Here is a 27,943-nt window from a genome sequence, read left to right as displayed (position 1 = left end):
TACCAGGGTTGCACATAATTGAAACATTATTCTAAATGTAAGGCAGTGCTGTTCAACTTCTGTGGTACTAATGGCCGGAATTTTTCCGGCATATGTGGTGGAGGGCTGATAATGGAAGCCAGTGTTTTCCACTCCCTGTTTTAAACCACACCCATTTTAAACCACACTCGTGTTACCACAAGAACTTTTGTGACCATGTCCACATTACTGGTTGTAGCACACCAAAAAAACAAATGATGCTGCTCACTGCAGGGATATCAAGCATCACTCATATGTGAAACACGTTTATTAAACCATATTAAGACATACCATTAAAGCCATATGCCTCATTCTCCCCTTTAGATAGCACAGCAACCCCTAGCACATGATTAAACACCTTGGGGACCCCCTAACAAGTATTTCCAAATGCGAACAAACCCCCACCAGGTTCACGTCTCGTAGGCAGAGCATGGCACACACAGACAGAGTATGTCCCATACACAGGCAGCATAAGACAGGCAGAGTATGGCACACACTAGATGTTATTGGGCCCCACATCAAATTCTAGGGCCCCCCAAATATGCAGAGGTTGTTCTGTTTTACTAATGCATATTAAAATGGCTCCCTATACCTCCTGGGCCCTCTGCAGCTGCAGGGTCTGCTTCTCTGTAGATGCGCCCCTGCAAGGAGCATAGGGCAGGCAGAGTATGACACACACAGGGAGCATAGGGCAGGCAGATTATGGCACAAACAGAGAGCATAGGGCAGGCAGAGTATGGAACACTGGAAGCATAGTGCAGGCAGAGTATGACACACACAAGGAGCAAAGGGCAGGCAGAGTATGGCACACACAGAGAGCATAGGGCAGGCAGAGTATGGAACACTGGGAGCATAGGGCAGGCAGAGAATCGGACACTGGGACCATAGGGCAGGCAGAGTATGGCACTCACAGGGAGTATAGGGCAGGCAGAGTATGGAACATACAGAGAGCATAGGGCAGGCAGAGTATGGAACACTGGAAGCATATTGCAGGCAGAGTATGACACACACAGGGAGCATAGGGCAGGCATAGTATGGCACCCACAGAGAGCATAGGGCAGGCAGAGTATGGAACACTGGGAGCATAGGGCAAGCAGAGAATGGGACACTGGGACCATAGGGCAGGCAGAGTATGGCACACACAGGGAGCATAGGGCAGGCAGATTATGGCACACACTGAGAGCATAGGGCAGGCAGAGTATGGAACACTGGAAGCATAGTGCAGGCAGAGTATGACACACACAGGGAGCATAGGGCAGGCAGAGTATGGCGCACACAGAGAGCATAGGGCAGGCAGAGTATGGAACACTGGGAGCATAGGGCAGGCAGAGAATTGGACACTGGGACCATAGGGCAGGCAGACTATGGCACTCACAGGGAGCATAGGGCAGGCAGAATACAGCAGGAGACAGGGAAACTTATCAAGACCTGGTGCCCCTTCACTTTGTCTGAAGTGTGAACAGGGTAACAATGTAACAATGTGGGCACTTATAGTCTGGCTCTGAGGTGTGAACAGTACAGGGCTTTAGGAGTGAGAACAATAGGTGTCATAATGTGGTTTCATAATGTTATTAAAGGTGTGAACAACGCAGTTGTTTACTGTCTGAATGTGAGGTGTAAACAATGCAGGGGCCAGTTAATCTCAGTACTGATACCTTTTTAATTTACACAAGGCAAGCAGCCACAACAGGCATACTTTCATGTGGGGGGGGCACACAAGGGGGGTCTGCATGCAGCCTGCAAGCCACCAGTTGGACCCCACTGCGGCATTGGGTTTTGCCACATACAGCATAGTTATTGCCTGTTTACATAGCAGTTACTGATTTTATGAGTGAAAATTGAGAGATAAAGCAAACAAACAACTGTACATTTAGGGGCAGATTTATTAAGGTTCAAGTTGTGTTTACCATGAAAAATGTAAGTTTTCAAGGTTATTTTGGAGTAAAAAAATAAATTTTTTGGCTTAAAAAAACATCACATTTTTCAATATTTACTATACCCCGACCCTGGAAGTTACTCAAACCTGAAAATGCACCACCTGAAACCTGGCGAGGTTATGTAGAAATCAATGGTAGAGGTCCCTTTAACCATTGGAATATGTTAATAGCCTTTATGATGTTTGAGCTTTTTTTCAGAGGATTTCACTCGAAAACTCAATTAAATTGAGTGATTCAAGGTTTTTTTCACTTAAAACAGAACTCTTTTTTTCCGAAACCATTCGAGTTGTGAGCTAATTCGAGGTCTGAAAAACTCTAAAATTCAACCTTTGATGAATAACCCCTTTAAAGAACTGAACTCTTATTTTAAACAATAACACAACATTATTTATGATTGGGAAAAAGCTTAGATATGTGATGATCACATACCTTTAAATCTGTGTTTTAACACAAAGCAAGGTTTTAGATTTATTTCAGTTAGCACTTTTTTTAGTATTCCCAGACAAACATACATTATTAACTAAGTTTTGGTTTTTCAAGATTTTTGTTTCTTTCAAATTTGTCACATTTCTAAAACGACAGTGAGGGGTTGATAACATGGCATTTTATATTTCTTCAAAGGTTTTCTGGAGACATTCACTTTTAAACTTTCATTGATAATCGGTTCATATATACTCTATTGCAGGGGTCCCCAACCTTTTTAACCCATGAGCCACATTCAAATGTAAAAAGAGTTGGGGAGCAACAAAAGCATGAAAAAGTCCCTTGAGTGCCAAATAAGGGCTATACTTGGCTATTTGGTAGCCCTATGTGGACTGGCAGCCTACAAGAGGCTCTACTTGGGACTATAATTCGTTTTTATACAATTAAAACTTCATTTCAAGCTTGAAATTCAAAAATAAGCCCCTTCTTTGAGGACCCTGAGAGCAACATACAAGGGGTTGGAGAGCAACATGTTGCTCACGAGCTACTGGTTGGGGATCACTGCTCTATTGTAACTAGTTATTAGATAGATTTGAATTTGATATATTTTACTTATGGAGCCAAATACTTTAGAAATGTAAAACTGTTAATATATATATAACAGTTTTATATATATATATATATATATATATATATATATATATATATATATATATATATATATATATATATATATATATATATATATATGTATTTCTTTTTTAATCTTTCTTTTCTACATTGAGACTTTCGCACAGTCCAAATGATCCAGAAGTGTCTTGAGTGTCTTGAATGAATTATCCTCTTTATCCTTAGCAAGAATGACTTATTAATGTCAGCTAAGTAATTTTGAAAAATGTTTGCAAAAAGAGGAGCCTAATATATGTCTTACTTATCAGGATTTGTCTTATTTTATAAAAAATTCCTTAAATTATAAAATGTTTATGGTCTTCAATAAGCCAGTGAAACCAGTGTAAATATACAATGTACAGTAATTGTGGTCCCCCACACCAGATTCTAAATTTACCTAAATATCTATTTCTATTTAAAAGACAAGAAAAGTTAACATAAACAATATGCTTAGTAGTAATGGTGCTTTAAACGGAAATGTTTAAACTTACTGCTAAGGTTTTTTTTGACGCAGTAACACTGTGTGTGTGCCTGCAAACACATTGGGCCCAGGTGCAGGCAAGGAAGAAGGTTGGTGCCAGCGTAGAGGCATACACAGCCAGAGAATCAGCTTATGACATAAGCCTTATGGTGCTTTAAAGAATCTACAATCTATCCATAACAGTTGGTTATAGTCAGCTAGTTTCTTTTTTTAAGAACTCTGCCAGTTTGGAGGAGAACATGCACAGATAAATCAATTGAAGCCCTTTGTCTCATCTCATAACTCCCTTTCAGAAGTGAAGCGTTCAATGTTGCACATAGGCAATAACAGCAAGCACCCCCTGGCACATCACTTGGTAAAGTCTCATTAAGTAAAGATGGTGGCCACAATATATTTATGCAGGGCAAATATATAAATAAATAATGCTGTTTGACATCCATATTGATTATTAGTCAAATAGATTCCTTTAAGTGTAAGTATTTAAGTTTAAATAAACTTAACAATCTCTGGCCAATGTATTCTCCTGATGCCTATATATAATATGTATATAAATATATATATTTGAATTTTCACGCCAAATGCAATGATGTCAGGCGCACGTCATTTGCAGTTTGCTGCAGAGGAGATTGGACATGGAGGGCGTTCCCGCTGGGAGCACGGCACGTTTCCCTGCCGGTCCCCTAGACCACCAGGTATTCTTACACTGATTTGAAGCATGGCATGATCTCTTTAAAGATATACAAATATAAAAATGTAGACAAAAACAAAATTCTTAAAGGAAAACTATAATCCCCAAACAATGTCGGTCTCTATAAAAAGTTGTTGCATAAAACAGCTCATATGTAAAATCCTGCTTCATGTAAATAAACCATTTTCATAATAATATACTTTTCTAGTAGTGTGTGCCATTGGGTAATCATAAATAGAAAATTGCCATTTTAAAAAATAAGGGCCGCCCCCTGGGATCGTAGGATTCACTGTACTCACAAACAAACCAACAAACCATACATGTTAGGTCACATGAGCCAATTAACAGACAGAGTTGTGTCTTTTGCTTCCACACTTCTTCCTGTTACAGTTAGAGTTGAAGTATTTCTGGTCAGGTGATCTGTTGCTTAAGTGTTCATTTTGGGGGTATAGTTTTCCTTTAAGTATACTTAAGTATAGTACAGACATGAAATCATGATATACAGTATGAACCTAAATACATTCCTGAAATTAATATTAAACAAACCAAGTCTGCCCACAGCTGAATTCACTTCTGTTATATGTGGGTTGAGCGGAAATGGGTCCAGGTCCATCCAAGGCCTGTGCAGACCTTCATCCGCTCAATTATCACTTATGAAAGGCATTATGGGAAACAGCTTTTTGTGAAAAAAAAACCAAAATCAATAAGGGCTGAACAATCCATAATTATGTTTAATTAACCTAGTTTATTACATAAACCACTGTTTTTTTTCCTCTGACTATATAAGTATGCCACACAGATGTTGGGATAAAAATCACATTAAATATTATTTGAAGATGTTCAATTGGCAAAGGCTTCCCAGTGCTACTTAGTGTGACTATGACAAAGCCACTACATATGATAATATTTTAATTGCAAATTTGATTCAAATAGGATCAAATGAGTCCACTGATATTTTATAGTAGTGCTAGTTTTAAAATAAAGTAATACAGGTATAGGACCTGTTATCCAGAATGCTCAGGACCTGGGGGTTTCCGGATAACGGATCTTTCCGTAATTTGGGTCTTCATGCCTTAAGTCTACTAGAAATTAATTTAAACATTAAATAAACACAATTAGCTGGTTTTGCTTCCAATAAGGATTAATTATATCTTAGTTGGGATCAAGTACAAGCTACTGTTTTATTATTAGAAAGAAAAAGGCAATCATTTTTAAAAAATTTGGATAAAATGGAGTCCTGAAAATCATAGTTAATTAACATGATACTGTCTTTTCTGAAGTTGCAATATACATATCTGCTTGCATTAAGAAAGGTTTGAACTAGTAATTAATTGTATTTAATGAATTCCTGCCTAAGCAACACTTTTGCTATGTCTTATTAACCAAATCAAAAAAAAATTAAGTTGATCAATGATTTTCCAAAATAATATAGGCAGTATCGTTGTGTTAGAGTTATAACGAGAAGCAACAAGAAAAGTCCTTACATGAAATAAGTAGAGGAGTGAGAGGCAATTAAGATATCCAGTCACATGGAACACTTTCTACATTGTTTCAGACAGAACTCTATAATAATTGGCATACGTGTGTGGTCCCCTAATGAGCAGTTTGGATCAAATTCTACTGAGATCATTGGCAAAATGTGTGCTATAACTGCCAGTCACATGTGGGATCCCTATAGATTTACATAGAATCTGAAAACATAGGGTTGATGTTGCCATTCTCTGAGTTTAGTGTCAGTGATGCGGACACTTTATTATACTGTGTAAAACAAAATCCTCAGAAAAATCTGTGTAAAATATTGCATAGTGCGTGTAATTTTACGCCATGTGAACTCCAGCTTTTCCGCCATTATTTTACATTGTTTCTGGGCGGAAGTCACTCCATTTTTTACACAGCGAAGTCTGGCAATGTGTGGTGTATTATCCCACCATTTTCTACACAGCATAATAAATATGGCCATAAGGGAGTTATGCAATAAATTGTGTTATGTTTTCTAAAGCTCTAATGACCTGTAACAACCAATCAGCACCTGATCAACCATTTTACTGGTTGCTATGACTTACTATATCAGGGCAAATTTATAAAGTTAGGAGCAAAATTTGCTGCAGTTCTTATCACTACTCAGCAGATAGCATTTACTGGCCATATTTTGTATAGCCATTTATTATTACAAACAAAAAGAAAAAGGAAATATTGCATAGTGGAGTGGTAAGGTCTCCTGGTCATCTTTATAAAAGCAAAAAAGTAAAATACGGGTTACTGCGCCTTTGTGTCTTTTATTACACATGGGGGCGCAATAAGTCGAAAATCTTTGCAATATGTTATGGATTAATAAAGGGAAAACCATTTGAGTTAATATTGTGGTTACTAAGCTTTTTAGAATGTTTTATGAAATATAACATTTAGGGGCAGATTTATCAAGGGTCGAATTTCGAGGGTTAAAAAACCCTAGAATTCGACCCTCAAAGTAAAATCCTTTGAATTCGAATATCGAATTCGAAGGATTTTATCGCAAAAGCTTCAAACGATTCGAACGATTTTAAGCGATCAATCGAATCATTTTTATTCGATCAAAACAAAACGTAGAAAAGTGCTCTGGAAGGTCTACATAGGCTAACATTGCACTTTGATAGGTTTAAAGTGGCGTAGTATGAAATCGAAGTTTTTTTTAAAGAGACAGTACTTCGATTATCGAATGGTCGAATAGTCGAACGATTTTTACTTCGAATCGTTCGAATCATTCGATTCGATCGAATTCGATTGAATTTGACCAATGATAGTCGAAGTACCCAAAAAAATACTTCAAAATTCTAATATTTTTGCATTCCAATTATTCACTCGAGCTTAGTAAATCTGCCCCTTAAACAACACATTAAATGACTAGAACTTGATTTTATACCATAAAGTACACTACATTTATTTATTAAAATCATATGTCCTAAGTATGGTAAAGCACAAGATTATTGTAAAATAGCATACTTATTTTGCAAGAAGACAAAAAATTCTGATTGTTTTCACAACTATGAATAATAAGCCACTGCAGCGATTCATTTTTGTCAATACTTGACTCATTTAGAGAAGTGTGATTTTTTTTTAGAGATTTGTAATATAGCAATCTTAAAATATGCTCCTGTGCAGTATGTAGGTTGCATATTTTTCTATGCTATGATGAAAAAGTAGTTGGCCTTATAAATAAATAAACATAGAATATATTCATAACTAATACTATTCTAGTACAAGTGTTTACATTTTATTTTCATGATGAGACATTCAATGCCTCTAAATCCATGCTTGCTCAGAATGAAGAAACACGTGAACCCTGTACAGAAGATGTCAAATGTTTATGAAAAAATGATGCTATCCTTGGTATCGCTGAATATAGCTTGAATAGCAGCAGTGATTCAAAATCCATTCTCTATAATTTTGCTCATTTTACTTAACCATAATATAAGCCTTCTAATGATGTGAAGCCAATTTCTGTGATTTCACATAAACAGGAAGGAGCAAATACTGATTGGATATCTAACCACTTGTATGCACTAGTGACCCCTATATAAAGGACTCAAACCACTCAGCTTTAAACTGTATCATTTTTATAGAAAATAGCTTTATATTAGACCAGATAAAATGCTGACTTGGATATAAAGAGGACAAGTACATACCTCCCAACATTTTAGTAATAGAAAGAAGAACAAAAAGATTTTCCGCGAAGAGTGCCCATTTTTGTGGCCACACCCCCTAATTACCATGTTACTGTTACAAAATTTGGCAGGTTATGAAAGTTTGAAGACATTTCTGTGGCTTTTATATATTATTAGTTTTGCTAATGAAGGTGAATTGCCATTTAAGCTGCAAGTCACAGTTTCCCCAAAAGATCTGGTTATCTGAAATAGTTATAATAGTTTCCTTTGCTTATCTTTAATTGTTACAAATGTATCTTAGAGCACCTGCCAGGTATTCTGGGCTTTCTGCCAAAAAACAATCACATTTCAGAAACTTTGTATCTTTTTCTGGATGTTCAGTACAGGGAAATTTCAGTAACAATCAGGGACTGGGGATTGAGCTGTCAAAATCGGGCCTGTCCTTCAATAAATGGGACAGTTGGGAGGTGTGCAAGTATCGTATATAGATTCCAAATCCATACTTGCTTATCTTTTTGTTATACTGTACATGATCCTACTACTACTGTTTGCACAAAAAAATAATGAATACAATGGAAAAAAAATTGTAATAAATAATGCTGTTGCAAACATTCATAATAAACATCATATTTGTAAAAATATATTATATTCTATTCTTTTCCAGCTTTGGCCCAGATTTAATTTAGTGAGAAAAGGGTTTATCATGTAAAAAAAAGAGATGTAATTCAATTAAAAAAAACTCACAGTTTATCATATGAAAACTCTACTGAAGTCTATGGGAAAAAAAACTGGAACTTATACCCTTAATTTCAGCATAATTGCCTCTGGTGTCAAAACAAATACAATTGCACATGCACTTCAATGTGAATCAGGCACAACTGAGCTAAAAATTAAATCTATATCTGATTTTTAAGCCACAAGCAGGGCCGCCATTAGGGGGGCACAGGGGGACTACTGCACGGGGCCTGGGCCTAAAGGGGGGCATGGCTGTGCTGCACTTTTCGAAATAGCCGGGCCCCCCTTGACTGCCGAGCCACATCTGCCAAAGTCCCAAAGAGCCGAAGTCCCGAAGCCGTGAAAAGACCGAAAGTCACAAAAGGAGCTGAACTTGAAGTCCTGAAGCCACAAGTTCAGTTCTACTGAACACCAATATATGTTTTTTTTATTTTTTTATTTATTTTTAAAAAAACATTCTCTTGAGCCCTAATGTTTCTTTTTAACTTGTAAGGGGGGGGGGTCCTGGCACCAATGTTTAAAGAAAAACTTTTATGGGGGGCCATGGCGCAATGTTTTTTTTTACTAATGGGGGGCCCTTGTTACCAATTATTTTTTTTAACTTGTAGGGGGGCCATAACCACTAATTTTAAAAAAAACTTTTATGGGGGGCCCTGGCGCCATACTTTTTTGTAACTTATAAAGGGGCCCTGACCATCAATGGTGTTTTATACCTTGTGTGTGTGTGGGGGGGTTACCGTTTTTAGCGCTGATGTCTGTGTGGTCTTTTAACATTATTACCTCTGCTTGTGCTTATTTTTATGTTGCATAAGAAAAGGAATATTCATAGATTTCATCTTGCTTTCATCTTTGTACTTTTGGAATGAGATCAAAGCAAAATCATAACATATAATTGTTTGTAAAGTAAGTGATTCCAAACCCAAGGCAAATTTAAAATACTGTAAGTTTCACATTGCCTACTGAATAATTGTTAAAAAAAACATCTTAGGAACAAAAGGAGTTTCCATATATGTTCTTCAGACAATCAGCTGGGTCTTTTATTGCCACAGTTTGTATTTACAGTATGTTTTCATAAAATAATGCACTAATCCCACGTGCCATTTTTATTATTTTAATAACTCTACAGACTTCAGATAATCTTGTTGTCAGCTTGCTTCATAACTGTCAGGTTGTACCTATGTAATTAAATTGGCTTTCACTGTGTCCTTGGGAAAAAAAAACAGATAGACATCTTGAAACATCATGGTACAAAGTTGATGAGGGTGGAGAACAGTGCCCACTCTGTCTAATCTGATGAAAATATTATACTGCAACAAAGAACGACAGAATCAAAAACCCGCAGAGAACAGCAATGGCTTTGTTCATTGACTGGCTTAGGTCATAGTATGAAAAGATGACATTTATGTTAGTGTAGCACTGACTTACTTGTCATTCAACTAAGGAGGAATGAGAAGGAAGAGAATGCTTAACTAGTATATAAATAAGTATGACATTTTCCATGATGTCACAGGTTTTATTATACTTTAACTCTTTGCTTCCTGCAACAAATGAGGGTTACACCTTTATGAAATTAAGATGTAGAGTAGTTGAACAATAGTTACAGGCTTATCATCGGTTGTAGCATGCTAGGTATACAAAATGATAGTTGTAGGATAGTAGGTATACAAAATGATAGTATGGGCCTTTATTTCACTGGTGGGAAAAAACATGTTGATCAGAGCTGACATTACTGTAGATCCAAGTATGTGTTGTTGGTGCCTTGCATCTAGTACAGCATTGCTGATCAGCAGTATTAGTGGCAAAGTGAAAATGTAGATATCACATAGGGTAGCATTAGTGATTATAACATCTGGATAGAGTCTGCGGGGTAGAATTTATAGCTGCATGAAAGAAACATTCAATATCAGTTAAGTATTTTGGGTTCATAATTTAGAAAATCCTAATTTTTATAAAGAATGGTGTCCAACTAACTTTTTTTACCCAGATTGTTAACTGAGTTTATTGATTATTTAAATTATATTGATAGAAATATTGTTTTGATTTCTACCATTAGTAGACATCTAGTAATATTTTTAGATCTGTTAGTTTCAATTGTAGATGGTGTTGTTTGCACTACTACTCACTTCAAGGAAGTGGATGTCAACTCCTATTTACCTGTAGATACTTGCCATCTGAAGACATGGATAGATGGAGTTCCTTATGGTCAATTTACGAGTGAGAAAAAATTGTAGTAGGGTAGAAGATTTTGAGGGACAGGTGGAGGTTATTAAGAATATGTTTCTAAAAAGGCTTTTGCGGAGGAGAAAATAAAAACAGATATAGGAAATGTGAGAACTTCTAGATAGGAAAGTATCATTTGCCCCCAAAAAATAACGAATAAGAGGAATAGAGGGCCTTGTGTTGTGATTAAATGTAGTGGGGAAAGTTAGAGAGTTTTCAATGTGATTAAGAAACATTGGCATATCATTTTGGAAGATAAGGTGTTATGCAAAGTTTTAGATAAGAAACCTAATGGAATCTTTAAGAATTCCCTACATTGAAGGATATAAGAGCTCCTAGCAAAATAAAAAATGAAAAAGAGCATGTCTGATGGATCTACCTTTTTAAAATTTAAGGGTATGTTCCCCTGTGGTCACTGTTCGAGATGTGAGTTTGTTAATAAATGTACATATTTTGAATCTAGGCTGAATTCTAAGCAGTACTTTCTGAAAAAGTACTTTAATTATCAGTCAACACGTTATTTATGTAAATACAAGAGAATTATGGTTTATGATTATTGCCTGGGTACATGTGAACAAGAAAAGGGACAGAGATAGATAATTGCGTTGCAGGGAACAGTAGTGGATTTTTAAGTTAAATACCTTGCCACCCAGGGGTCTTAATAGTACGTTTGAGCTTGCTCCGTTTATAGAGTAATTGGTTAGTTATGCATTGAGAGATACATTTTATTGCCCTTTAAAATGTTGTTTGTTTAGAATATGTTATAGGGAATGTATGTGTATTTATTAAGTACCCCCTTTTATATGCCCCTTTAAATACAATATTTAGAAATTTTAACTTCTTGCGGATATTTGCTTGATAAAGCCTGAAGGCCGAAACACGTTGCAGAACTGTAGACCTGTGCAGAGATCACTTGCGTTAAGATTCTACTAAGTGGCAATCCAAATTTCAACTCTTTAAAGTATTATCCAAAGGTGGTGATTCACTTCTGGGAATTGTGTTTCACAGTGGAATGCACTTAGGAGAAGTAAGTGTGGCTCCGGAGAAGGCTGCGAGCGAGGAGGAGAGTGTACACACTGAGATTCTGCAGTACAGCGCGAGGATAATATTAAATTACAGATTGGTGAGAGCGATCTTACCTAGCGCTTATTATAGGGAGGGTGGAGAGGGGCACCCCATACTAAGAGCACCCATCCTGCTAAAGTATCTAATGGTCCTGTGTTCAGTGGAGTGACTGATTACTATCCTTGGATTAACAGCATGTGTGTAAACCTCTAGCATGAAAGACAACTATATAAGAGTTTTTTTTACACACAGTAATTGGGAGAAAAGGTTTTGCAATCATCTGTATAAAGTGGAGGCTTCTATATGGTAATTGGCATACAGTTTTCTCTTCCAACCCTGCCTTTTAATCAAATGAACTGAAAATTGTCTGGTTAATTGTACAGCCTGAAATATTGTCTTTAGTGACCCTGCATACTATTAATTGTTTTTATGAATTTATTATGTCTAGCCAACCAGTGATTTTGGTTTATTTAATGTATTGATTGTAAGGGGCAATTTTTTATTTTAACTTGATGAACACCATTTTTTTTTGTTATATTTAATTTTTTTTTAATTTTAAACTGGAGTAGGAGTAGTGCAGAGAAGAGACAGGGATACCAAAAATGTATTAGAAAGAACTTTGCCTTACCTGTGTTGCAGATGACCCTTGTTTTTGGGTATGCTGTGGGTGACCTGTGATTTCGACGAGGGGGATGGGGGCCCAACAAAAATGTTGCGGGGAGGCCCAGGCCAAAATAGTTACACCACTGGTTACCATATGAGGACTGGAAAAGAACAACTTACCCTCTCTGGGGAAATATGAACGCAGCAATTAAAGATAAGCGGGAAAAAAACTGACTGTGATCTTGTATACATATACTTATTTAATACAATACATACTGTATAATGGTTAAAGGGATACTGTCATGGGAAAATTTTTTTTTCAAAATGAATCAGTTAATAGTGCTGCTCCAGCAGAATTCTGCACTGAAATCCATTTCTCAAAAGAGCAAACAGATTTTTTTATATTCAATTTTAAAATCTGACATGGGGCTAGACATTTTGTCAATTTCCCAGCTGCCCCCAGTTGCTATCTGGTTACCTTCCCATTGTTCTTTTGTTTGGCTGCTGGGGGGAAAAAGGGAGGGGGGTGATATCACTTTAACTTGCAGTACAGCAGTAAAGAGTGATTGAAGTTTATCAGAGCACAAGTCACATGACTTGGGGCAGCTGGGAAATTGACAATATGTCTAGCCAGATTTCAAAATTGAATATAAAAAAATCAGTTTGCTCTGGATTTCAGTGCAGAATTCTGCTGGAGCAGCACTATTAACTGATTCATTTTGAAAACATTTTTTTCCCATGACAGTATCCCTTTAAGAGGAAAAACCTCATAGTACATAGTACGGCAGGTTTCTTGGCTTTCCATGCCTTTTTGCACCTCCCTTTCTGCATGTCTTCAGTACTTATTCCCTGTGTCATTCCACTTTATTACACATTACAATTTATGGACTTATTTGTTTTGATTTCTTTGTATGTGTACTTGGGTTGTTATTGACATCCAGTGTAAGTTTCATGACAATAGCCCCATTAGAAATATGTTTACTGAGAAAACTGTTGACTAGTGTTGAGCGAAATTTTTCTCCAAGTTTTGCCACGAAAATGGCGCCTATAGACTATATTGGGTGAAAAATTTTGTTGTGAGTCACAAATTTGTTGTGCAATTTGTCATGCATCAAAAATCATTTTGTCGCCCTTAGACTTCAATGCATTTCGGCAAATTTTTGGCAAAGAAAAATGGGTTCAGATTCGCCCATCACTACTGTTGACGTGTTCAATACTTATTTTCCTGCTGTATGTGTTTACAGTGTATTGAGAGAGAGAGAGAGAGAGAGCAATTAAACACTTCAACTTCAATCTATATGTGTATAATATCATTATCATTACTAACACATAATTTGTGCAAGCATATTTTGCAGGGCTGTACAATAGATGGATATGTATATCTGACATACATGTGCTCAGTATATCATCTATCTATCTATCTATCTATCTATCTATCTATCTATCTATCTATCTATCGTCTGTCTGTCTATCTATGTCATCTATTCTTATTGAATGCAGAATATATTGTTTAAGCTTGTTACTCTGTCCCAACATCAGGAGCTTACTGCTGTCATCATCTCTCATACCAGCCTAGACTATCGCCATCTTCATTTTCTCTTCGTTTATTGAACAAGGAAAAGTGATATGAATATTTGATGTCTTAAAGCTGTGTTACTGCATGTAGCAATGATAATATACTGTACATATGAGCTTATGCTCCTTTTGAGATAATGTCTTACTTTTTGAAGTAAATTACTTTTTGAAGTAAAATAAAATACAAGCAGAAATGTTCCTTGGCAATGATTTTTCTACACCAGCCCATAGATTCTATGTGAGCTAAATTGTTGCAGAATATAGAATGAGAAACAATGTATTTAGGAACTGCCCAAAGGCAAGCTATTTATAGATATCTGGAAGGAATACTGTATCTCTGAGTTAAATTCCAGCTAAAACAGCAGGGAAACAATTATGTTTCTCCCAAACTGTAGAAGAACAAATCAAGTCATTATCTACAATTGGTCCTAATGATGGCTAATCATTTGCTAATAAAGTAATTGGTTTGTCTACAAAAATGTGTGACTAGATTTAATCCAAATAATGCTAACCATTGTCATTGGCCCTTACCGCTATCCTCAAATCTGCAATATTTTTGTTTCATCGTAGTCTGTTGTTTTTATTGCAGACTATGATGTTTTATCCTCTTTTGCCTAAAAATTGTGCTCTTTCAGCAGTATGTGCCTGGCTAATAAGTATATCACTATATTATGATAACATGATGTTTGTGTTATTCGTTGGGATACAATGCTAAGTCAATTTCGTTGAACTTTTTCCCAGGAATTGATGTGCTTTCAGTTGGCGGGTCATTATGCTGCTGCACCTGTGTAGTGTTAAGGTCAGTGTGTTTTTCTGATTATAAACCCCATCCATGTCATTCCATTATAAATCCATTAACCATTCATAATGGAATGTATCATAGCCCACACCCTAATGCAGCTGACCTACTCTCCTGGATAAACCAATGAATCATTTCATTTGCCAAGGAGTTTGTGCTCATTACACTAAAGGAAACATACTTTAAATTACAGAGTAACCATCTGCAAGATTACTCAGGAACCATTCCAGCTCTGCTGTGTACATATTTTATGACATTAACAAGAACGGTCTTTTACCTTTAAGTAACACCATCATTATAGATAGACTCAAGCCTCTGGATCGAATGTATATGTTCTAGTTCAAGCATTAGATTGATCTGGTTCACACACTGCACGGTGGTTGTGCCTCTTGTAGAAATATTGGACTAGCTGTAAAAACCCTCACTTAACACACAACAACACAAACTCTCACTGGACTGATTTCAGTGGGAAAGGTGCAGGAATTACCTCTTTAGATGGAGTGCAATGATGGAGAGCCAAAAGGATAGTAAAAGTATCCTTGCAAAATATCCCAATATCTTTTGGCAGCCAGTTAGGCGAGTTTCATTGGTGACCACAAGTAGCATTTCTTAAAGGAAAACTATACCCCCCAAACAATGTAGGTCTCTATAAAAAGATATTGCATAAAACAGCTCATATGTAAAATCCTGCTTCATGTAAATAAACCATTTTCATAATAATATACTTTTCTAGTAGTATGTGCCATTGGGTAATCATAAATAGAAAATTGCCATTTTAAAAAATAAGGGCCGCCCCCTGGGATCGTATGATTCACTGTACTCACAAACATACCAACAAACCATACATGTTAGGTCACATGAGCCAATTAACAGACAGAGTTGTGTCTTTTGCTTCCACACTTCTTCCTGTTACAGTTAGTGTTGAAGTATTTCTGGTCAGGTGATCTCTGAGGCAGCACACAGACCATCACAAAATGGTGGCTCAAGTCAAGAGATGTAAAAGGGCAATATTTACTTAAATATATATTCCAGTTTGGTAAGATTTTTTAATATGCCACTTAATATGATATGAACTATCTGTTGCTTAAGTGTTCATTTTGGGGGTATAGTTTTCCTTTAAAGGCGAACTAAACCCTAAAAATGAATATGGTTAAAAATGCCATATTTTATAAAATTACCTTATTACATCAGCCTAAAGTTTCAGCTTCTCAATAGCAGCAATGATCCAGGACTTGAAATTTGTCAAAGGAGGTCACTATCTTGGAAAGTGTCATGCAACATTTACATGCTCAGTAGGCTCTGAGCAGCTGTTGAAAAGCTAATACACCAGTTTTACCAGTGCAGAGCAACAGTGCATTATATTTTAATTACCAACACTTTTTGGTGTTACAGTTCCTTTAATTACAAATCAGCCTTATATTATAAAATTTGTATTCTATGTCTACTGTATATTTTGAGTGGGTCCCTAAGCTCAGTAATTGACAGCAGCACAGAGCATTTGCAGTGAATCAACAGAAAAGAAAATGGGGAGCTAGTGGGACATCTTTGGAGACACAGATCTTTACTGCTAAATGGATGTGGTTGCCTTGGGTTGGTACAGAAGCGCAAAACATAATATACCACATTTCTAGCTACTTCTTTAATTAAGCTTTAATTCTCCTTTAAGGCCTATGTTATTATGACCAACATTGTACACTCAGCTAACTCTCTAGGTTTTAGTGTTAAATGAGGCCTGATTATAAAGACATAAATTGCACACATTTTAAGCCCGTGAAAATATGTCCTGCTGTCTTTATTATTTGTAATATCATATTCACAATAGACCCAAACTTAGTGCGCTGTAGATTATTTGACAGTTAAAGCCAGTAACGACACATGGAAAAGAAGCACACTGGCACACATGGGGGCAAATTCACTAACCTGCGGAGTTGCACTAGCGCAGACTTCGCTACATTTCGCCGCACTTCGCCAGGCGAAGTTTCGCCAGGGAGCCTCTAATTCACTAAACTCCGAAGTTGCGCTCAGGGAGGCGAACGGTAGCGAAGTTGTGCTAGCGTTAATTCATCAAGGAAAGCGAAGTTACGCTAGTGATGGCTAATTTGCATACGGTGCCAAGTTAAGGTACAATGGACGTATATGTAGCAGCAAATACATTACACTACACAAGCCTGGGAAAGCTTTATAAAATAAAATAGAGTTGTTATTTTGCCCTATACATGTGCCCACTGTATCGTTTAGGTGCCATATGTTAGGAAATGTAGGGGGGAAGGAGGGTACCCTCAAAAAATGTACGATTTTTTTCAGCCTATCACCCTTAAAAAAGGAAAAGACGCCATTGTTTTTTGGGACTTAGAAAAAATTTAAACTTTTTTTGAAGCAAGCCCTATCTACTCTATTGCACTTCGCCTGGTCTCAGTTGGCGAAGGCAAGTCTGGCGCAAGAGTTAACGTTCATGAAAATCCACAAGTTAGTGAATTAGTGTAGTTGCGTCCCTTCGTCATAGCGCAACTTTGCCTGGCGTAAGGGTGTGAAGTAGCACGAGAATAGGTCCACTTCGCTAGTGAATTTACGCCAGCGCCCGTTAGTAAATCGGCGAAGTATCGAAATGACGTCACGCTGGCGAATTTGTGCTAGCATTAGCCAATTCTCGCTTTAGTGAATTTGCCCCATGGAGTGAAGCCCCGAAACGTTGCGGTTCCGCAATAAAATTTTTTTTGCAAGGGCTTGCCCTGCAACTGCACTCCATGTGTGCCAGTGTGCTTCTTTTCTACTTGGATTTGGAGGTTGTCGTATCCTCTAAACACTACTTATCAGTGAATATTAGTAAAAGGGTGTGTGAGCGCCTATCTATTAAGTAATGACACATGGGCCAATTTTTAGCATTTAGTTCCTCAACCAATTTCTTGCACCCTTGGTATGGGGGACAAAACACAGGAAATTGCACCCCTCCCCCCATTATATGTGAAAACAATTTGTTTGTACATTAAAGGTCCTATACACTCTTGTCACAGGCAGAACCCAGCACATACCAGTGTTTCACTTTGACACAGGATGGGGGAGGGGGACAACACACTAAAAATCAGCTTGTATGCCTTTAACCTTGTGATTTTTCTATTCTTATCCACTGTTGCAAGCCTTCTTGGAACCAGTGGCTGAACTACCGGGGAGCAGGGGGTGTGAGTGGGCCAGGACCTGCACCCCGTCAGGGCCCCTGGCAGCCCGTGCGCCCCCCTCCGAAAATTGCGTACGGAGGGGGGCGGTGGGCCCGGCTGTGCGTCATGCACCAGGGCCCGTCCCCCTCTAGTTACGTTACTGCTTGGAACTGCCACCATACAGCTTTTGTTACAGTGCAGTGAAATCATCCTTAATTAGCTCATTCTAAAGTTTGTTTGCAAAAAACTATTCTTTTATCATTGGATTTAGTTGATTGTATTAACCAACACAATACATATATATATATATATATATATATATATATATATATATATATATATATGTATATATATATATATATATATATATATATATATATATATATATATATATATATATATATAAAGATACATATCATTAAACTTTATAAACACTATCGGGCTTGTTTAGTATTTCCTTGTATGCAAGTGAACCCACTTATGGGTGCTAAATTGTGACTGGTAATACCCATGCACAGAGCACTTGTTTCTAGGACAGAGGCTGTGCTCTTCTCCTACAGCGACTTAAAAATCCAGTGCAAGATGTTGAAGGCAGTGCTGTGGATTGCAAGGTAGCCCACAGCCCATAGTACAGGAGTCTTCCTAACCTTGGACTAACACATATCTCCCAACATCTGGAAAATAGAAATATGGACAAAAAGATGTGGTGTGTGGCAGCTGTTTTGGCTCAACATTAGAAAGCCATAAAGGCCTGTCTTTTGCACCTTGCCTCATAATAAGAAATAAATCCCTTTATCTATTAAAGTGACCATACCTTCCCTTTAATGTAGAATCTTTATTTCAAAAATGTTGATCAAGCCCTGTACACAGACCTGCCACCTAATCGTGCAATATTTTTTCCCATGTCTTTTTTTGGGTGCTTGGGTTGGTTATTTTGGGTCACGGTAGTATAGACCTTACTGCTTTCACAAATGATTCCTAAAATAATATACAACTTCCCATCAATTTTTTTAATTAAACTTTTTGCCCAGAAATTAAAGTTTCTCCATAAAACCATTCATGCCCTTCTTATTGTTTGGAGAAATATATTTTGATCATAATCATCACTAATTGCTGTCATCAATTTACAGTCAACAAACAGTAGGCAGATATTTTGCTACATTTGTGTGCTATATGAAAGAAACATTAAAGAAAGACAAATTTGCCATGCTAATTTTTTAATTTATTTGCAAATTAACATTAGGGCATTATAGACAGAAGTGAAACATAAGCAATTGGAAAAAGAAAACAACATATAAACGTAAATGTATTTTTTTCTTGGCGACATTTATCAAATAGTGACCAACTTTGAAGTATAGATGATTTGTCTCCATCTATGTGTGTAGAAGAGGTAGCTATATGAGGTTCAGGACATGATGTATTACTTGCAGCATTAATGCAAAATAACAGCAGTGGCACATAGTATTCACATGAATGTGACCTATGCAAACCTAACACATTCAATTTGCTTTCATTATTCAAATTATATATGTATACAGGACTACAACCCCTTCAAACATCATTTATTAAGTTCTACAGAAATCCTAAAATATGTCAATTAGTATCTGCAACAAATTTTTATTGGTGTTTTAATTAAAAAAATCTCTGTTGGTCTATGGAAGCCAAATAGCTGAATATATTTATACCCTAAAAAGCAGTTCTGTGTAAAAGTTCAAAGTTCTTATTTTATTAATGGTGGTATTATCTCACTGTATAATTTTATGATAAAAAATGTTAACTACTGCAGCAAAAAAAATAACATGTTATTTTTAAAAACTCTACATTTCAGGTGAACTCAAACAGCACAGTTCTTTTTTTACCAATACCATTTAAGTATTTTTTTAATACACATTAAGGGGGTTGTTTACTAAAACTGGAATTAATCTAAATTTTTTATGAAAACAAAGTCGACCAAACTCCCTTCCATGAATTGAACTCATTTACCAATAATTTTTCATGTAAAAATTGGACAGACCAAACATTGCAACAAAATCAAGCGTCAATTTGTATAGTACGATTGATACTCTGAAAACTCGACTTTATTGAATTTTCCCTGAGAAAACTCAACTTTTTTGGATTATCGGACGAAAACCCTAATATAGAGCAGATTCAGTTCAGTGAGAAAAAGGTTTATCACGTGAAAACTCATGGACAAGATTCAATTTGAGATGCAATTGAATTCAGAAAAACGTATCTCACAGTTTATCATACGAAAACTCTATTAAAGTTTATAGAAAAAAATTGGAACTGAATTAGGAGAAAAGTTTTTTCTCTTCAAATTGAATTTCGTCCATGAGTTTTCCCGTGATAAACCATGAGACTTTTTCCCACTGAATTGAATCTGACTCTTTATTGGATTATCCAGAGCAGATCACGATGTCAAGAAACAACTTCAGGAAAATCTGCCATTGACTTGACCTCGACAGGTTTGAGATGGAGTATTTTTGGTTTCAGATTTTTAGCAGCTTTGCTATATAATAAATCTCTAAAAATGAGGGTTTTTTCCCACAAAAAATTCATGTTTTCCCCTTAAAAACCTCGAACAGATAAATTCTAGGTTTAATAAATGGGCCCATAGGTGTTAATATAATTAATTATAAAAAAGAATTACCCATTATAAATATATTTTTATATATAAAGTAAAATAGAATTACCTAATAAACCACAATAAAAATTTTTTAGGTTTGCTATTGCGTTATTAAGAATGAACTAGGACATTTCCCTCCCAAAATAACTGGTTTTGCTAGTCACTTATAGATTTTTCATGAAAATTGGCATTTCTGTGTAAAAGAACTTATAATTAAATATTGCATTAATGCAAAGTGTAAATCAAAATCTATTTCATTTGCAAAATGGGACACACTCCTTTTATATAAATGTATAATAGATATATTCAAGGAATTAGAAGGAAATCTTTTTAGGCTTTCACATCATTGTGAGCATAACCTGCTTATGATCAGGAGAGCTTAAGGTTTTCTGTAGTTGCTGCAGGATTTATAAATCTGGTTTAGGACGAGATAACTATTTCTTTCCCTGTGGCTTTCTATATTTTTTGCATTAGTTTTTTTTAAAATTATACATTTCCTTGAATAAAATATAGAGAGTGCTGACTGATGTATTTCATTTAAAATTCCAGTTCTTCCCTCTTTTAGTTAATGAAATTGTTTTAAAAATGTGGGAGGTGGAGAGACGATTTGTGGCAAGAAAAAGTCGTATCTTAATTTTATCACCTATGCTTTTTAATAGTATACTTTTGCATTTAAGACTTTTAGAAATAGATCAAAGTTGTATATGTATGTGAACCTTCATTTAAGTTTTATTGCATGTTTTAATATTAGAATCAAGTGCCATGTACATTCTAGTCAAGATTGTGTCCTTTTTGTTATATCTCTTAAGCTGGCCATAGATGCAAAGATCCGATCGTACGAATCATCGTACAATCAGACTTCCCCATCTCCCGACCTGCCACTAACAATTCCGATCAAATAAAGAAGTAAAAGAACAGATCAGGCGATGTTCTGCCCCTGACAGCAATCGTACAAAAGTTATTTTCGACAAAAGCTAGTGACAGTCTCCCTCTGAAAATCGTACGATCGGCAATACATGCAGAGATATTATCGGCAGCCGACAGAAATCTTTTAACCCGTCCGATCGACTAAACGACTGATCTCCGCCGGACGAAAAATGTCGGGACTCTCCACACGCGGTCCGAAAATCAGATCTTTGGGTCTATGGCCAGCTTTAGCGCTAAACAAAAAATACAGCATACTTGTAATTATTCTCTTTCTTCCTTGGCTAGGCAGCAATGAGATCCAAAGTCCCAAGCAAAGTGTATTTTTCCACTAGAGAGAAAAATATGCCACTTTGCAATATATGTTTAATAATATTGCATTGTTTTTTGCACAAAACCTGAAAATGATAAGATTTTTCTTTCTTACTTTAATATTAGAATAATGGGAAGGTTTATAATGGGCCAATCATTTTTACAGACCAGTAATAACGGTTATGACAAGTTTATTAAACATTTTGGATTATATTTATCTAATATGCAGGAGCCGAACACATTTTGATGAATTGGCATATGTATACTCTCTGATAAATTTGTCAAATCATCAGTGTTGATATTTTATATGTGTACGGTCATCCAATTTAATATGGGGTTTTCAGACTTTTGTGTTCAACAACTCCCTCTCAGCATTTGCTCTGGTCTTTCTTCACTCATTACAGGCATATGAAAACATGGTCATAATAGTCACTAAGTGCTATCATCAATTTGCATTCAGCAAACAATAAGCACATATTTTGCTACATTTGTGTGCTATATGAAAAAAATTAAAGAAAGACATATGTGGCATGTTAATTTTACTGGTTTATTTGCAAACTAGCATTAGGGCATTATAGACAGAAAGGAAACACATAAGCAATTGGCAAATGAAAATAACATATAAATGTAAATTTGTTTAATTATTTTTTTAATTTATTATTTTATTTACTTATTCTGACAAGATCCTGCATACAATACACTATTTTCATTGTTAAATCCTAGATTTTTGTAGCTGGCAGAACTAACAGACAAAAATATTAATTATGAGATTATTTACACTTGCCTCTGATATTGCCCTGTTCCTTATCTCAGAAAACAGAATCTCATCTCCTAAAATTAATTTTAAATCTACTTGGGGATTATAAAATATATGTATATAACATTCAGAGAAACTAGACAGCCTGGAAACTACAGAAATGTAAGCAGATCTGCAGGAGGATCAAACAGATCTCTGGGTATGTTCGGGTTTTGCCATCTACTATTGTGTTAAACTCCATCCAGGCAATCTTTTTTTGTTTATAACTGTGCTGACAGGGTCAGACTGGGGGGCCCTGGGCTGCTGCCTCAGGGCCCCCCTTGGCATCGCCCTGCCTCACGTGTGTGCATGTGCTCAATTGTGCGCACATGCACTGCGTTTTGGCTGCGACTGGATGCCTGTGGCAGGAAGAGATAAAGAGGCGCAGGGTGCGGATCTGGGCCATCAGGGCCCACAAGAGCGGGGGACCCACCGGGTTTTCCGAAGTCGCCCGAAGTTTCCTTGTGAGGCAACTTCTGGCGACTTCGGAAAACAAAATGCTCCGAGTGCCATCCCACCAGAGATTTTCATTCTAGCCGGCGGGAAGGCAGAGGAGGCAGTTCGGGGAGATTAGTCGCCCCGAAGAAAAGGAGATTTGTCACCGGGCGACTAATCTCCCCGAATTGCAGTGTGTGTCTCTGCCCTAAGAAGCTCTGAAAAAAGTGTTTTGCTCAAGAAGATCCAACCTGTGAAGTTTCAAAAGCAACAACATTAAAATCATTCCTTAGTTCCCTAAGTGCTCTGTGTTAGAATTTCTTCCTCATTTTTTGTTCCATGTGTGTAATTGAATGGATAGGATTTTTTTTTTTTTTTACGCCAAGATAATTTCCCAGTGTAGTTATACAGAGTAAGAAGTGCTTCAAGGTCTGCGGAAAAGAAAGAGATCAAATTAAATTCTGGCACTTAATTAGTATAGTGTGCAGTCATCTGATCTAATTAGAGATTTCTCTGGCAATACTACCAATGTATAATCTCTTGTAACAAAAGGAAAATGATCTTTAAAGATGAATAACTATAGCTCTTCATTGATTGATAATTTACTTATTTTTATTTACCTTTAAAATAATCAGTATGTATTACACCGTAGCTTTGATTTCCAAATGGCGCTTGATTGCATGCTATTCTAGTTTTGATTGTATTGTCATCATATTTATGCAAAAAAGTCTTTTGGGAATTGAAAGGACAAGGCAGGGCTGTTTACACTGTGTTTTTCTTCCTTTTTCCTGCTGCACATGGAAAATGTAACCACTGTTATTTCCTTGCTGAAATCACCGTGTTAAGCTACCTCCATATGATTTGTACTGGCACTACTAAGTGATTGTTCTAGAGGGGCATTTAGGGTCATATTGGTGTGTTTTGATGCTGTGTTTGTAGTAAGGAAAAAAAAAGTAAGGGCAATTCAATTAAATTCCTGTGTGCCACCTATGTTACTATGAATGGATGACTTTTAGTACATATCTATGTTTGCACTGACAGAGTATGGTGCAGAGTTGGCACTGAGAATATGCCCCAACAAGTGAAGCAGTTTGTTGTGTGACATTATGCAACATCATGACAGATTTGTGTCCACTTGCAAAACGCCTAGCTGCTCATGTCCATCTCAATAAATTAAATTTAAGTGATCTGTCTTATCATATTTAATGCATGACATCTGATGCAAACAAAAACTGTATGTGTTTAAATATGCTTAGGCCTCTACTATAGAGGGCAGCTGCGTTGAACCTTTAAAAAGGATAGTAACTAATGTAATTAAAATAATAATACATTCTAATTAAATATATCTCATCTACAATTATCCATGCTCTGTTGTGTTTTTGTTTTAAATGTGCAAATAAAAGAAAGATTAGAAAAGTGATTGGCTTTAATTCTATTTGACATACTGTGCCTTGCTGATTCATTTTATTACAATTACCCTGCCCTTAATATTTTAATCACTTTATTTTTGTGTCATTATTTTGCAAGTTTAGTGATTCATAATGAAGCTTGAATTTGTTGAGCTACAGTAAGTGCTAAAAAAAACGTTTACATATTTTATATAGATTACGTGCATCCCATTCAATAACAGCCAAATGCAGCACAAATTATTTGTACTCTTCTGGGTATAGCTATAACTGTGCTTACAGGAGATGTAAACTGAAAAATAAAAATGTTGCCAAATGAAAGGAATTTTAATTCTAAGCAACTTTTCATGATGAATTAATTAAACATCTTCAACGATTTAAAGTTATTTGGATTTACTGGATTCCCAGCTGTTCGAATTTCAAACACTTTCCTGATTGCCAAGAAAATGTTGACACATTTTGAAAATGGACACATTTATCAGTGAAGAATCGTGTCAATGTATCTGCTTTGAGCAAACACCACCCTGTTCTATGGGTTGTTAGAGTTTACAAGCAGCACTGCACTCCACCAAATCATTAATCTCCATTGTAAATTGGGGTTTAAGGATTATGTAAAATCTTTTCTGTCCTGATTTTTCTTTTATGGCAAGCAGTATCCATTGCTACATCTCAGTAAAATAGGCCGATGGTAATTAAAAAAATGTGATTGTGGGAAGCATTAATATAAATGTTTCGTTCTTTCCTGTTAGTAGACGTAGGCATTTAGTTTCATAAAAACTTTTGTTGATCCCAGGTATACAAGGGCTGTAGTCCACAAATGATATACATATAGTTCATGGAGGATTTTCTAGATGGTGGGAATGTAGTAAAACTAATGGAAAACTAGGTAGGAAACTAAATAAATTTTCTTCTTTAAAGCCCACAAACCTACAGTATTGTATTGAGCCACAATATGAAGTAGAGATGATTTTACTGATCTGTTAATTTGCCCAAAGACTTCTATTTTGTTAGAAAGCTAATTTCTTTTTGACAACCTAACAAATCATTTGCCGGAAACTACTTCAAATTGCCTTGAAAGATTTTTGCTATACAAATACATATAGTGCAATGATACTTGAGCAAACATAGTAAATAGTCTGAAAACATTTTCCAGATAATCAGGAAACAGTTACTAAATATGATGAAATTCAAACTGCTGGAGAATTCAAATTGGCCCATTTTTGTATACTATTTGCAGAAGTGGGTAGTGTAGTGGATGAGTTTACAACACCGAGAGAATTTAATGCAACAGGAACATTTGACACAAACTTATTCACATAAAATTATTTGCTTGCTATGTAAAATGTTGCCTTGAAAGTATTGTCCCAATGCTTTTGCATTACCCATCTGATCCCCAATGTACCTCTGTGAGGGGGCTGCCATATTTGTAGACAAGCAGTCCATTAGCATTAGAAACTCTAACCAACAGGTAAAGAAGTTAGGTTGGTGAAACAATCAGGTTTAGGAACTTCAAGTAACAATTAATTACAAAAGCAGCCCTATCTGCGAAAAATTATCAACGTGATCTATAGGTAACTTTGAATGTACATTCATATTTTTATGAGTAGCTTTTTAGTGTCAAATCACTTTAAGTAGAAAGTAACCAATACAGCAAAATTGTCTTACCAATGCAAGTTTTCTCTTTGTTCTTGATAAAAAGACCAACCACTTCAGTTTGTTCAAACTGTATTGTAAACAAGCGAAATATTAAAGAAAACAATAAAGGGGTATATTTATCAAAGAGTGAAGTTAGAGATTGCTACAGTCCACCACTTTCCATTCATTTCTATACAGCTGCAGAGGCAGCTGCATAGGGCGAAATAATAGAGGGGCGCTGGGCAGCTACCTCTAAAATTGTCCTGCCTACCCCATGCCGGGTTTGCACCCTCCTGTCACCTTATCCTCCCCATCCGTCGCGTTCTCCTCTGCAGTCTCCTCCCCGCCCCTCCGTCACGTTCCCTTCCCCTCCATCGCTCTCTCCTTCATCAGGTGCGCGTCCGGGCGCCCGGTTGGCCTGGCCCAGCCCTGTTTCTATGGGATTTTGAAAGGCGTATTTATCAAAGGATGAAGTTTCACCCATTGATAAATACCCTTTTAAAAATCCCATAGAAATTAATGGAAAGTGGCGGAATTTCACTCTAGGGGCCAGATTTACTAAAGGGTGAAGTGAGTAACGTTAGCGAAGATTCGCCAGCGTGATGTCATTTCGTTACTTCGCCGATTTACAAATGGGCGCAGGCATAACTTTGCCAGCGAAGTAGATAGATTCTAGCGGTAATTCGCTCCTTTACGCCTGGCGAAGTTGCGCTCTGGCGAAGTGATCTAACTATGCAAATTCACTATGATGCAGATTTTACTTAACGTTACCTCTTGTTCCAGACTTGCTTTCTCCACCTCAGACCAGGAGAAGTACAATAGAGTAGATAGGACTTCCTCAAAAAATAGTTGAACATTTTTTTAAGTCCCAAAAAACGCTGGCGACTTTTCATTTTTCAGGGTGATAGGCTGCAAAAGATTGTAACATTTTTTCTGGGGTACCCGCCTCCCCCCCCTACATTTTCTAACATATGGCACATAAGCAATACAATGGGCTCATGTGTAGGTTAATATAACAACTTTATTTTATTTCCCGGGCTTGTGTACTGTAATGTATTTGCTGCAACATATACGTCCATTCAACTTTTACTTCCCACCGTATGCAAATTAGCCACCAATAGCACAACTTCGCTTCGCTTGCCGCAGTAATACTAGCACAATTTCGCCAGCTTTCGGCGCCCTGGACGCAACTTCGGATTTTACTGAATTAGCGTTGTCCTGGCGAATGTACGCCTGGCGAAATTTTGCAATGTGAGCGAAGCGGACACTAGCGCAAATTCAGAGCCCCATAGGACTGCGGCAATCTCTAACTTCACTCTTTGATACATATACCCCATAGTGTTGAAACATGATAGTGTTGAAGCCAACCTTTTTATCTTTGCTCAGAATGAAACATTGATGATATGATCCTTATGATATTAATGCATATACGGTTAAATCTGGTAATTTGAAACAATAATGTTTTAAATGCTTTTTTTTTTTTTTTTTTAGAATGACTAAAAACACCTAATTATATGATCCCCATCACTGCATTTACAGTTAGGCTGGTGACATACCCTATATTAGCTACTGAAATATGAACATTATGAAGAACTGAGAACTGTGCCCACGTTATTGCCATTAGAAGAATTTTTTAGAAACACACAGCTTAAATAAAATTCTACTGGTGAATAATTTATATTTTCTTGCTGGACTATAAACTAGCAGCATTCATTGTAATTGACTGATTATCACATAACTCCATTTAGCAATGCTTATTTGAAAAATACATGAGTTTTTTTTGGCAAATTGCCAAATATAGAT

General features: G+C 36.5%; 1 protein-coding gene across 3 annotated transcripts in view; it reads left to right on the top strand.

Moving 5' to 3' along the window:
• LOC108718984 (E3 ubiquitin-protein ligase HECW1) overlaps positions 1–27,943 on the top strand; it is a 149,911-nt gene that overhangs the window by 24,605 nt on the left and 97,363 nt on the right. Inside the window, exon 2 of one of the 3 annotated variants that reach the window (XM_041566098.1) lies at positions 14,797–14,854. The exons of the other annotated variants lie outside the window; for them this stretch is intronic. Within the exon in view, the coding sequence (XP_041422032.1) occupies positions 14,828–14,854 (27 nt within the window). The 5' untranslated portion in view covers positions 14,797–14,827. The remainder of the gene's footprint in view (positions 1–14,796; positions 14,855–27,943) is intronic. 3 annotated transcript variants of the gene reach the window in all.

The sequence above is a fragment of the Xenopus laevis genome, chromosome 6L (genome assembly GCF_017654675.1).
Source record: "Xenopus laevis strain J_2021 chromosome 6L, Xenopus_laevis_v10.1, whole genome shotgun sequence".
In the NCBI taxonomy this organism is placed as follows: domain Eukaryota; kingdom Metazoa; phylum Chordata; class Amphibia; order Anura; family Pipidae; genus Xenopus; species Xenopus laevis.
The sequence above is the reverse complement of the archived record's forward strand: the minus strand, read 5'-3'. Positions and strand labels throughout refer to the sequence as shown.